This window comes from Protobothrops mucrosquamatus, unplaced genomic scaffold (assembly GCF_001527695.2).
Source record: "Protobothrops mucrosquamatus isolate PMUCROS unplaced genomic scaffold, P.Mucros_1.0 scaffold110, whole genome shotgun sequence".
Lineage (NCBI taxonomy): Eukaryota > Metazoa > Chordata > Lepidosauria > Squamata > Viperidae > Protobothrops > Protobothrops mucrosquamatus.
In genome coordinates, this window is record NW_015386482.1 from 1438451 (window position 1) to 1451538 (window position 13088).

At 37.7% G+C, this 13088-nt stretch overlaps 1 protein-coding gene across 1 annotated transcript in view; it reads right to left on the bottom strand.

Annotated features, from left to right (window-relative positions):
- Window positions 1-11754, bottom strand: part of NEURL1 (neuralized E3 ubiquitin protein ligase 1) — a 56500-nt gene extending 44746 nt beyond the window's left edge. Inside the window, exon 1 of the mRNA XM_015812793.1 lies at window positions 11676-11754. Coding sequence (XP_015668279.1) covers window positions 11676-11709 — 34 coding nt within the window. The 5' untranslated portion in view covers window positions 11710-11754. The remainder of the gene's footprint in view (window positions 1-11675) is intronic.
- Window positions 11755-13088: the final 1334 nt, after the last annotated feature.

Below are 13088 nucleotides of genomic sequence, written 5' to 3' on the forward strand. Positions count from 1 at the left end.
ATAAATAGATAAAAATTATAATGTAATTGCATCTGAAATTCACAAATTCAACACTTTAAAGCACTGAAATATAAATCTGTTAATCCTCTAACAAAAATATATATTATATAGCTTTATATAAAATATATCTGATTCATCTCCCTAGTCAAAGCCTTAAGAAAGTGCTTTGATGTGAAAAACTCATGTCTTGAGAAATCTGACTACTGTCCTTTTTATCCTTGTGCATTTCTTCTAGCTTGATTGTTGCTATGACATTTCTGTTGTGGTCATTTCAAAAGAGTTTAAATATTCAATTTTGCAATTGTGGTATCAAAGAAGAAAATCAGACATTGATGGAGACGATGAAAGCAAACAATATTTAATAGCACATTAAATATGCTGCCATAGAACTGTCCTGCCATAGAACTGTAATTAGGAGAAGATCAGAAAGCATAACCAAAATAATTTTCTGCCATCTAGAAATAAGACCAGTGTCATTAGAAACTAAGAATGACAATTGGCTGATGTAATTTCCTATTTTACTCACAACAACAACCCTGTTAGGCTGAGAGGGGAATGACTGGCCCAAGGTCACCCAGCTGGTTTTCACGGCTAAAGTGGGACTAGAACTCATAGTCTCCCAGTTTTTAGGCAGCTGCCTTAATCACTAGACCAAACTGGGTCGTTTTATGATGAGTGTTCTGATTTTTGGATCCCGAAAACATGTCCAACCTTTCCAATATTCCTTTTGCAAAATCAGTTTTTCAAAACTGACAAATTAAAATGGAGTCATTTTGAAAACAATTTAGTTTATACACAGTGAGATTAATACAATTATAGTACCATCAGTTAGCATAATTATTTAATTCATAACTTCCTAAACAGAGAGAAGACATTTAAAGGACAAAATATAGCATGCAAATGTATGCTTGAAAATGGTGAAAGCAAAAGTGTTTTGCAACAATATGCCAAGATACGAGATGGGCTAACCAATCTATAGTACATGTCTTTCCCTATTTTGGTTTATTCTTGGTTTTGCTCTTACTTTTTTTTATGCTTTGTATATGTTGCTTACCCCCAAAGAAAGTAGCAAGAGAAATATGTATGTATGAATTAGCACACTGTTCAGGTAACTAAGAACAGAATTATTTTACCATTCTCTTTCTAGATTAATCAGAAGTAGTACCAACATAACTTGCCTTGGCAAGATGGGTGGCACAGAAGCTTAATAATAAATGAACCTTGTTTTCATTTTAAACTAATTTCTCCTGATTTTGGCAAAGCAGATAGTAAGTTAGGATCTACTAATACATTTGAGCAGTTTAGAATAAATTTGCAAAAGTTTCTGATTTTGAGTTTAACAATATCAGCACAAAAATTATCCCAATTGTATGCACAGTACCTTTAATTATCCTATTAAAATGAATGAAGCCTGTTATAACAAGGAATGAAATTTTGTTAAGAATAGCTATGCCTTCTCTTCAGCTCTGAAATTAAATACAAATACAATTTAGGTCTCCTGTTTTGTACCAAGCTATGGTTAATGGATCTTCAAGTTCTGCTTTAAAAAAACAGTGCTGCAGCATAAAATTTATCTTGCTTGAGAAAGGGTTGATTAGTGAATAGAGAATGAGAATCCCTGTTATGAGAATAAAACTTAAAAGTAAGCCACTTTGATGTAATGGCTAAGGCACCAGGCTAGAAATGGGAAGACCCAAAGTTTTGCCTTAAGCACAAAGCCAGCTGGCTGACCTTGGGCCAGTCAATTTTTCCCAGCCTTAGGAAGAAAGCAATGACAAACCACTTCTGAAAAATCTTGTCAGTAAAACTGTATGTATTTTATAAGTATGTATTTTGAACAAAAATAAAATAAGTAGGATTTGCCTGATTATTTCTGAAAGAAAACAAAAAAAACTGTAATAACAAGATGAGATGCCAAAAAATAATGCTAACTATGGTAGTTAGTCTATCATACACCACTTTCCAAACAACATACAAGTTTGGGTTCTCAAGAATTGCTAGATTAGCCTTTATTTGAACTTGCAACATTTGCCGAAGTGGGTATGCCCATTTCCTGAAAACAAAACCCAATCACAACAAACACTAAAATAATTCATATGACAGTTTTCAAAACAAATATCATATGGACTCGTAACTGGGAAGAGAAGTTGTGTGTATGTATATTAAATATATATATATATATTAAAAACAATACTAAAAACCGACGACTGATTCCTGGGTATGTTCATGGTAAAAAGGACACAAACGTCAATGAGCACCAGGAAAGATAAAACCTTTAAAAAGTTTTAAAAGTTTTAATAAATAGTAGTGATCCAAGCTTTCACCGGCTCTCTGCCGGCATCTTCAGGGATCTGCGTAGGTCAATGGGAGGGCGTCTCTTATAATCAAACCGCCTTTGCACCCGGCCCGTGGGTGCTACCGTAACGCTCTACTGGCCAATCTCCATTCCAACCCCGTACTCACTCCGTTCAGCTGATCTACCAGAGCTGTTCCTATCACTGCATCATCACCCCACTCACACTCTCTCCTCCTTCCTTCCTGTCTCCTGTCCTGCCGCACTTCTCCCCCCATTCGGTCTTTCCCCTTCTCCCTCGTGTCCTTAGCCTCCCCCCTCTCTCTCCCCACAGGGGTTACCTGACACATCCGTAGGGCAGCCGCGCGGGAACGGGTAATCGCCCCTAAAACGGGACGATGCTGTTCTCCTTCTCCCCTTTCCCTAACCTCCTCCCCCTTCCTACTATTCACACCACCCCCCATCCTAGCTGGTGGTCATCGTGCCCTGCCTGCCTGATCTTTCTCCCCCCCTTCTGTCGGAGCATCTTTCCCACGCCCTCTATCTCTCCTCTACCCTCAGTCAACAATCCTTCACCCCCCCACGGGAGGGGTGGCCTTAGCTCACTCCCTTCTTCCCTATCGGCTGGCCGGGGGCACACGCGCACGATTGCGCCATTTGCGCTACCCCCCCTCCCCTTGCGGTCATGCCTCTTCCTTCCTCTGATCTTTACCCTTCTCTCCCATACCTATAACCTCCCCCCTCTCTCTGCCTACCAAAGTTACTAGGGACGCTTGTGAGGCAGCCACGCGGGAGCAGGTAATCGCCCCTAGAACGGGGCGACATTGTTCTTCTACTCCCCTATTCATGACTTCCTCACCCTTCCTCCTGTCCGCCTTACCTCCCGTTCTATCTAGTGGCCACCGTCCTCTACCTGCCTGGTTTTTCCCTTCCCCCTCCTGTTGGAACGTCTTTCCCACATTCTCCGTCTCTCCTCTTCCCTCAGTCAAAACTCTTGTACTCTCCCGCAGGGGGGCCGGCATTGCCTCCCTTCCTTCCCCCCACACACAGCCCTCTATCTACCTGATCGCTCCCCCCCCACTCCTGTCAGGATGTCTTTCCCGTGCCCTCTATCTCTCCTCCCTCGGTCAAAACTCTTGCATTCCTCCGCAGGGCGGCCACGCGGGAGCGCGTAACAGCCCCCAACACGGCACTGCGTCGTTCTCCCTCCGTTCCTGTGTTCCTCCATGGGGTAGCTATCCGGGGGCGCGCGGAGGAACACAGGTGGGTGTCAGTTTGCTTCATGTATGGATTGGAGGGGTTTAAAGATGTGGCACGACCACGAACACGAAGCCAAACAACAGCAACGAAGCTCACCATCTCAAATCCCCCTGCAACTCAAACTAACCTGAGCACAACAAAGCCCCCACCCAAACAGAACACTTCCCCAGCCAATCAGAGCACAGCCAACCCCGCATCCAATCAGATCACAGCCAAGCTCCTTAACCAATCAGAACACACCTCCACCCAATCAGAACACAGCCAAGCTCCCACCCAATCAGCTCAAACCCCACTGGCAGTTAAAAGGAAGAAACAGCTGCGATCACACACACTACTCCCAGAAGCACGAAGCTGAAGACACCAGCCTGAAGATGACGAATGTGACTTCGTCAAAACGTCGCCAAGACACTTCTAATTCTACGCGGGAGAAAACCCAAATAACTAAAGACCTACATACAAACACCCGCGAAAACCTCAGAAAACATAGATATAGATATAGATATAGATATAGATATAGATATAGATATAGATATATAATTAAAAATAACACTAAAAACGGAAAAAGACTCTATGTGAAGAATATTTTGACTGACCTGCCTTTATTTCTTTTCAATATGGCATACCTAGTCACAAACTGTTGAACCTAATTCTACAAAATAGACAATCTGACTGGTTTTTGTCTCTTTCTTCAGCTTCTAGATAGCATTCAGCCTTTTCAATCCCTATGATTTCAAGATTGTGGACTACAATTCCCAATGTCTACAAATAGTTGAAGTTATCATTCATACATTTGTAGTGAATTCAGAAGAGATATTTGTGTTAGAGCAACTCATCTAGTAGAAGAGGGGTTGTGAAGGTTCTGAAGATTGTATATTTCACTGGATTCATTTGGTGAAGATTTATTAGGGCAGAGCTATCATTAGAAGCACCCATTTCAGATGGCAGATTATGAGAGGCAGGGAAAGGCTTCATTCAGCTTTTGCACCCAACTGGCCTGCTGTCATCCCTGGAGAAGTGTTGAAATAAAACTGAATTCAATCTGTACCATCTTTTTAATTATTTCCACAACTTAACAGACACAGTAAAACAACTTACAAAACATTTTTCCATAAATTCTATTATGAATGTATGCCAAGTCATCTCTTTTGTCAAGAAAGAAAAGGATAAACCCACTGACAGTGGCAGGTTTTTTCATATGCTGATTGTGAGAGGGTAGTTTAATTATTGTGCTGGAGTATCAGAGCACTTTGGAAAAAATGAAGAATCATTTTCTTGAGCTGATAAAAAGGCTAAGGTGTGGAAGAAAATACAGTTTTTTAAGAGGGGGAATAAAGTGTTGCTGGAAAACTGAAAGCATATGGGGTTGTCTAGTTTTGGTAAAAATACTATTGTACTTTTTTTTCACTCTCTTAGGGAGTGTTTGGGGAAAAGAAGGAAGTGTTGAATGGCAATTTAAAAATGTACCTTAGGGAGTGTTTGGGGAAAAGAAGGAAGTGTTGAATGGCAATTTAAAAATGTACCTAGATTGAAGGCAGAATATTCTTTAACACATCTGTCAGGTAAGCTTCAAAGTACAGAAATGATATTGATTAATCTTACTTAAAAACTTTTTGGGAAAAGGCTAATGTTTAACCAGTACCTGATCAGTACTTATTTTTATACAACATATACCAATAGTATATATAAAACTGTGAAACTCCTACTCCAAACTAGTAAAACAAGAATTATACAGCAAACCTTTCAGCAGATTGTACTGTTCAACTCAAAGGAACATTTGAGTTGACATTTTAAATTTGATAAGTTCATTACATTATGATAGATTGATAGACGATAGATGTGCAAAGTGGTGAAAGTGCAGTATTGTAGGTAAACTCTGCTGGCAGCCTGGAGTTTGATCCTGACATGGCTCAAGGTTGACTCAGTCTTCCGAGGTTGGTAAAATGAGGATCCAGATTATTGAGGGCAATATGCAAATAATGCTTACATTGTAAACCATCCAGATAGTGCTGGAAAGTGCTATGGGGTGGTATTTAAGCCTGAATGCTATTGCTATATTATTTTGATAGATGATAGATAATAGATGACAGATTAGATAGAAAGACAGTCAGACAGACTCTATGAATTAATCCAGTTCAGGCATGAATTGGTTTTTATTAAAGTAATCAAACAGCATTCCTTTAGAGAATGTAAGGCCTGAGCAACAATACTTGTATCTGTATCTTTACTTAGAATTGTAACCAACTGCTCTAGTTTTCCCACCCTCAACTTAAAGGAAAGTGTAACCCTAAGATTGTGTTTTCACAGTCAATTTCAATAAAGTGTTTTCTTAACCTATGTATGTTCCTTTTGTTGGGTGTTTGCAAGTCAAATTATTATGGGAATAGTATTGCTAAATATGGATATAAACAACTAGTTATACATCTGAGACTAAGAATTAAATGGGAAATTGCCCATTTAAACTGAGAAATATTAATATGCTTTGATACAGTTAGTGTACAAAATGAAAATGTAATAAAAGATACAATATGCTTCAAATCAGTTTTTGATCATGCAATATAATAGGTGCTGAAATAACACTGTCTCTCTTTAGTAGCGCTTCAATATTTTTTCACTTATCTTTTGCACCTTTTTTCTTATAAGTATAGAAAACTCTGTAATAAAAGCTACCATCACTCCTGTTTAAAATTTCATTTTAAAAATGTATAATACCCATATTAAATTATGTGGGCTTTTCAGATGTATTTGTGTACATTATTTGGGACTAACTGGCATATGATCCAGCAGGGCTCTTCATATATTATTCAGCTTTATCTTTCATTAAAAGATTACTCATTTCCTATAAATTCCCTTTATAAAAATTATAATTATTTTTCCATAAAAATGGAAAAAAAACTTAAAGCTGATGAGTTGAATATTGCATTATTTTTATAATTCGACATCCATATACATTTTTGGCTGTGGATTATCTGAGGATAGTATATAAATATGTAACAATTAAATGAAAGTAAGGGAATTTTGTAGTTGTCTTCTCATATAACTATATAATTAGAAAAGAGACCCATATATTTAATCTGCTTTTTTCATACGTCTTGTTCTGAGAAGCCTGTATTGCAAACATTACCAAATTTTCTTCCATAAAAATCTATCCACACAAAAATACTCTTAAATGAAGCATATCACATATCTGAAAGTTTTTTTTCCTAATTTTCAAGAAAAAATGATATTTTTCTTGTGTGTAGAATACAGAACTGTTTTTCTCTGATACTATTGACACTTCTGTGCCCTTCTATTTATGCTGTTTTCAATAGCATTATATTGAACTCTATGCGTACAGTATTTTATTATGGTCATCTGCTATCCTGTACAATAACTGGTAGCCAATTACTATAAATGGTATAACAGAATTGCAGCATGCTTTGCTCCAAGAATGAATGCTAGTTTTTAGGATAGCCGGTCCATGTTATTCTTATCTGCAATTGCTATTATATCTAATATCATAATAAAAGTAACAATCCCCTTTTACATCTGACAAAAAAGTCATTCTCCTTAAAAATATTTGAGGTCATTTTTACTTCTTCCTCCAGCTGGTTAGGTTTTATGTGTACTCTTGCTGTTATTAGTATGACAGCCACTTATCAAGGAGCTGGCATCTTTAGGCAACCTTCTGAAAGGCTGAATGCACTTGGCTATGTTCATTTTAAAAGAGTGTAAAATTGCGGTGCTAAATAAGACCAAAGTCTTACCTACTTCAATATTCTGGATCTCAAGGTAATTAATCAGGAGCTCTGGGCCACCACCGTTGTTTCTTGTGTTAAGAGATAATATTGAACAATTAATTTCCTTTTAGTTTTTCCTAATCCTTTTTAAAACTGTTCAGGTTGGTTTCTTTGCTGCATCTTCCAGAAACAGATTTTAATTGAATTTTGAAATGGTTTAAGAAATCCTGTCTTTGTTCATTTGGTACTGGCACACTCTGGGTTCCTTTGATTAAACAATGGCATCTCTCAGGTTCCTGGAAACATACCTTCTGTGTAGCAGTGGTTGCCCTCTGAAAGGATGTTCCCCAGAGATTCAGATAGCACTGAATCAGAGATTCCACAGAGATTCAGATGCTGCTGGTCTTGTGAAGGACTCTGAAGATCAGGCTCTTTGTGCAAGCCTTTGATTAATTCAATTCCCTACACACAAACACACAAACACTTTTTTTCTTGTTCCCATTTGGGTTTGTTATTTCGGCTGTCTTTGTTCTTTTTATTTGTTTTGTTTTTAAGAATTTGTAAACCACCCAGAAACACTGAGAGTTGAGCATATAAATGTAATAAGTAAATAAATGACCAAATATTCAATTTTACTATACAACAAAAGATTCTAGCATTATGAAGGAAAGAGAACAGCATTTTGTTTTCCACAACAGAGGTAATATGATTTTTTTCCCTAGCTCTTTGGTTGTACTTTCATGCTCGCTGATCCACCGTGACATATTATTTTTTAATAACATAAATTTTGGTGCACATAGAGGCTTATATGAAGGCAACTCTGTATCAGAAGTATTCTTTTCAATTTCTTCCTAAGAATCCCCTTTGCTGTTCTATATGTTGACAGCAGCAAGAATGCTTTACAAAAATGTAAAGATACGCTAATTGCCACAATGGATGAATGGCTGGAAAACTGATGGATCTAGCAGAGATGGCTAAATTACTGCTTAATCAAAGAAAAGAATACATCCAACTTTATTTCTACTTGGAAACTACTTCTGAATGTTGTGCTTAATATGGAAAAAAGTGAAACTTTGGGTTCTGCTGATTAGATAAATTTGCTGTTATAGAAATGGTTAGCACATATTAAGTATATAAAAGTAAAATGCTATAAAATGGCTATAATGTTATTATTTTATTCTAGTGTGCTAAAAAGAGTCAGCAGTCAATGCTTTTCTTTCTTTTGCCTCTACTCTAACTTCTTTTGTTCCCCTTTTTCCTTTTCCCCTTTTCCACTCTTTTCATTTTCATTTGATTTTATATTTCAATCAGTTTAATAAAATTGTTTTAAAAAATCCTTCCTAAGAATCCATAACATGGATTTATATATTTTTTTTATTACTGCTGGAACACTTTGGTGTAGTGATTTAGGCACCAGACTAGAAAAAGAAAGACTCTGAATTCTAGTCTAGGCTTGGGCACAAAACCAGCTGGGAGACCTGGGGTCAGTCATTGTGTCTCAGCCCAAGGAAGGAGGCAATGGTAAAAGTTTCTGAAAAGCTTTGCCAAGAAAACTGCAGGAACTTGCCAGGCATTCTCCAAGAACTGGATATAATTAAATGGAAGAAGCTATTTTATTAAAAATATGCAAAATATTTACCTTATTCCAAATTTAAATGAACAAGAAGAGAAGTTGTATGAAATGTTTAAACCAACTTTGCCTTCTACATAGATCAAAATGTGCTACCTGAGAGCTATATATAGCCCCTAATCATACATTTTATGTGTTCTGCCAGATCTTCCACAAATGGCTAGGTGAAACATTACAAAATGGGTTTTATTTTGTTGTTCTTTTGGAATTTGGAGGGGGTAAAACAAACATTTTAAACCGTGCATTTCATGCCTTAAAATGAAATCTTCCTCTAAAAAGAGGTGCCATGGGTCTCAACCGTTTTGGGAAAGCATGGGCTGTCCGTTAATTGTTGTACACATCTCCTTAAAACAAATTAGAAAAGTTGACAGAAATCAAACTCCTTGTAAATTAGTAGCTTATATCTCTAAATAATAGAATTATAAAACACCAGTTACGTCCACCTTTATTACTCTGAATGTAATAACCTAAATGTATACTTATACATGCAACTGTGCTTCAAATCAATACCATGTGAACATTATGTAAATTTAGTCAACAAATTCAGTATAATCTAATAGAAAGGGGAAGGAAGGACCCAACTGACTGCGTAATTTTGCGAAAATAACCACTTCTGTTGAGTTTTTAGAAAATACTTTGATTCATATTGCATATAAAAGGATTATCTTAGTTTGCACAAAATTAAATTAGTATATTATTACTGTGAACAGTCTGTCTATTGTTCATCTGTTCTGTGCATGATGAGAAGATTCAAGACTTAAACAATAGCATGAATATAACTTTCAAGAATGGATGCAAATTAAGTTCTTCAGGAATATCAGATTCCAGTACTTTTCATTATTTTGTATCCTTTTTCTATATGATTCAGTAACTTATTTCAAAACAATAATAGAATTTTCTAGTCCTGATTATGAGACCTATCAAGGCAGCTTGGTGTAGTTTTTAAGGCATCTGACTAGAAACTGAGAGACATTAAGTTATAGTCTTACCATTGGTACAAAGCTAGCTAGAGACTTTGAGCTAGTCACTCTCACTTAGCTCTAGGAAGAAAGCAATGGCAAGACAATAGCAAATCGCTTTTGAAAATATTGCCAAGAAAACTGCTGGAACTACTAGTCCCTGCAGTGACCAGGAGTCAACACGGATGGGGAGGGAGGGAGGGAGGGAGGGAGGGAGGGAGGGAGGAAGGAAGGAAGGAAGGAAGGAAGGAAGGAAGGAAGGAAGGAAGGAGGTGTCAACCACTACCAATCTATCATCATTTTTCTTTTCTTTTTTTCATTTCCATTTTCTTTTTAGTTTTAATAGGACTTTTGCAGCAACTAGAATATTCTGCCTGCAGTTTTCGTTAACTGAAATAATTTTTCTTCTATATCAGGCTAAACATATACATCCTTTTTTCTGCATTATCCTCCATGTTTTAACTATTCTCCAAATAAACTAAGCCAATTAGGACAAACATTTTAGACAGATTCATGATAGTAATTATTCACCTAGGAGGTTAACACCTCCACATAACCTTTAAAATTTGAAGAAAACCCAGCAGTTTGTATTGGATTTCTCAGTTTTGTTGTGAAAATACATTAACATTGTTCTGCAAACAGTACGTAACATGTGATATGCTTATAAAAATGAGTATCAGCTCTATTCTAAAATATTCTGGTTGCATATTGAGAATGAAGGAAAATCTAATCATTTGTCACATAATTGATTTGAATTTTTATTAGCAATTTGTAAAAGATAAAAAAAATCAATGCAAGCATCTTAGATACAGCTACCACGTGTAACATTGTGAAAACAAATGATACCCTCCACATTAATACCATATTGTAAACAAAGATACACCATGAAATCTACTATCATTCTATTGTAAAGCTGAGATATGGCCATTACATTTCCCATGTAATGTAAAAAAAAGTAACAGAAAACAGCTGTGAAGAATAAATAATTTCTGTGTTAAGTATATTCTGCTCCATCCAAAGTTTAAGCACTGTGTGAAGCAATGCTTATTAACTTTCCATTGAAATTACTCAGACTGACATGCCTTAATGTGTGCCAGAATCACCTACTATAAGCATCCAGAGAATATTCCATCTTGTTCATCATCTTGAAACTTTTCTCCCTGCAATGCCCTCCCTCTTCTCTTATGTACTCCTCTCCATGATCCTGTCAAGGCAAGTGGCATTCTGTGCTAAAAAGCTTTACAATGGACTAGCTCTTAACAAGCTGTACTGTGAAGCAAATGCCGTTACAGTCAGAGAGAACCATATCCCACTATCCAGGAAATATTTAAGGTAAAACCCTGATCCATTTTCTAAATGAATGCATCTTCTGTGCCTCCAGACTTTCTTGTCAAACACTCCCAATGCTCTTTTCTTTTTCTTTTCCCATACAGGATATCTGTCAACCCACAGGAAGCAATATTCTTTAGACAAATTTGTCTGAAGTAATAAAACAAAAGCAGCATATCACATACAATCAGATAAAATAGGCATATAGGTACAGTCTCTCTCTCACACACACTCACTCACTCACTCTTTCCCTCCCTCCCTCCCTTGTGGATTCTGGATTAAATAAAGTCTCTCACTGAAAGATTGTCTTTAAAAGAAAAGGCACCGAGTACGAAGGAGACAGGGCAGACTGCAGCTCCCTGCTGTAACTCACTTACCTTTCTGAGCCATACTGTCCCTTGCTGCAGAAGGCTCAGGCAAAAGGCAAGCAATCTACCAACATTAAGTATTTGCTGTCTAACCATCGGTGCTGCTGGCCAGCTCCTTACCGTATATTGTGCTTCTCGTTAGCTGTCCCCCCATCGTACTGCGCAAGGTGGCTTGGCTACCTTGCAGCTTTCTCTTTCACAGGACGGAGGTGCAGAACTCCAAGCAGGCAGTCATTGTCAGCAGCCGAGAACCATGTATCCTCAGAAGGGAGAGAGATTGAACAACTCTCCATAAATACATACTCATGAACATACGACAGAAGCCAGCAATCAGCCTCCACCCACTTTCCGACCCCCTCAGGCTCAGCAGTAAGCAGAGGCATATGTCATGATTATTTACATAAGGAGGAGACTTATGACTCTGAAATAGCTCCAGCAGCTCAAAGCATTTTACACATACAGCACATCCCAGTCCCAAAGTAAGTCAAAGGCAATCAATACACCCTAGCCATTCTCTTTCTCCTCACTTGGGGGTCACACTTCAGATAAATCAGATAAATAGAGTGGATTTCTTGGCTGGCAAAGTAATGGCAGCGTGCCTGCTCCTCCACCCAAAGGTATTCTAGTTTCTAAGCAAAACAAAATTGCTGCCTCTGCAAATTTAACTGTAAATACAATGCAGGTTTGTTTATAAATCAAATGTCTGGTTGTCAATTAAACTTTCTATCTACCTCCATCATTGTGCAATTTAAAGGTTTTTTAGAAAAAAGGAAGGAAGGAAAGAAAGAAGGGAGGGAGGGAGGGAGGGAGGGAGGAAGGAAGGAAGGAAGGAAGGAAGGAAGGAAGGAAGGAAGGGAGGGAGGGAGGGAGGGAGGGAGGAAGGATCAATGTATCACATATTTGCTGCAGTAAAACTGAGTTCCAAATATTTATACTACCAAACACTGTTGGCTCAGATTCCTCTGTGCTTAATTATTCAACATCTCAGAGCAGGAGAGCATTTTCTGAAATGCAAGATGATTCATCCTAGATAGCAATAGCAGAAACATTTTCTTCTGCACACACATTCCCAAACTAGCTTTTGTGGTAGGACTGCAGTTTACTTCAGGCAGAAAGTAGCCTCCTCTTCAGTCCATTATCTCTGCTGAATTGGTTTGAGGGCAGGGAGAGTTCATGCATCTGGGCTTCTGTCCCTGGATGATAGGTCAACATTTTGTCACCTTTGGATCTAAATAGTCCAAATAAGAACCAACCAGTCCTATTGTTTTCAACCATGTACTCTAGGATCTATTGCACAGAATGAAACTAAATTCATTCTGAAATTCCAGAAATCAAAATCGTACTAACTACAGTCAACCACTGTCCATCTTCTATAGAGTAAACCTAGTTGCCATTGGAATTTCCATTAGTAAGTGATAGAAACATCACATGACCATACTGCTTAGCAACAGCAGTTTTGGTACTCCTGTTTGCAGTCATTAGGCCAGGATCAAGTTGTCATTAGGTGAAGATTTCATGTTTCTCCAACTTTGA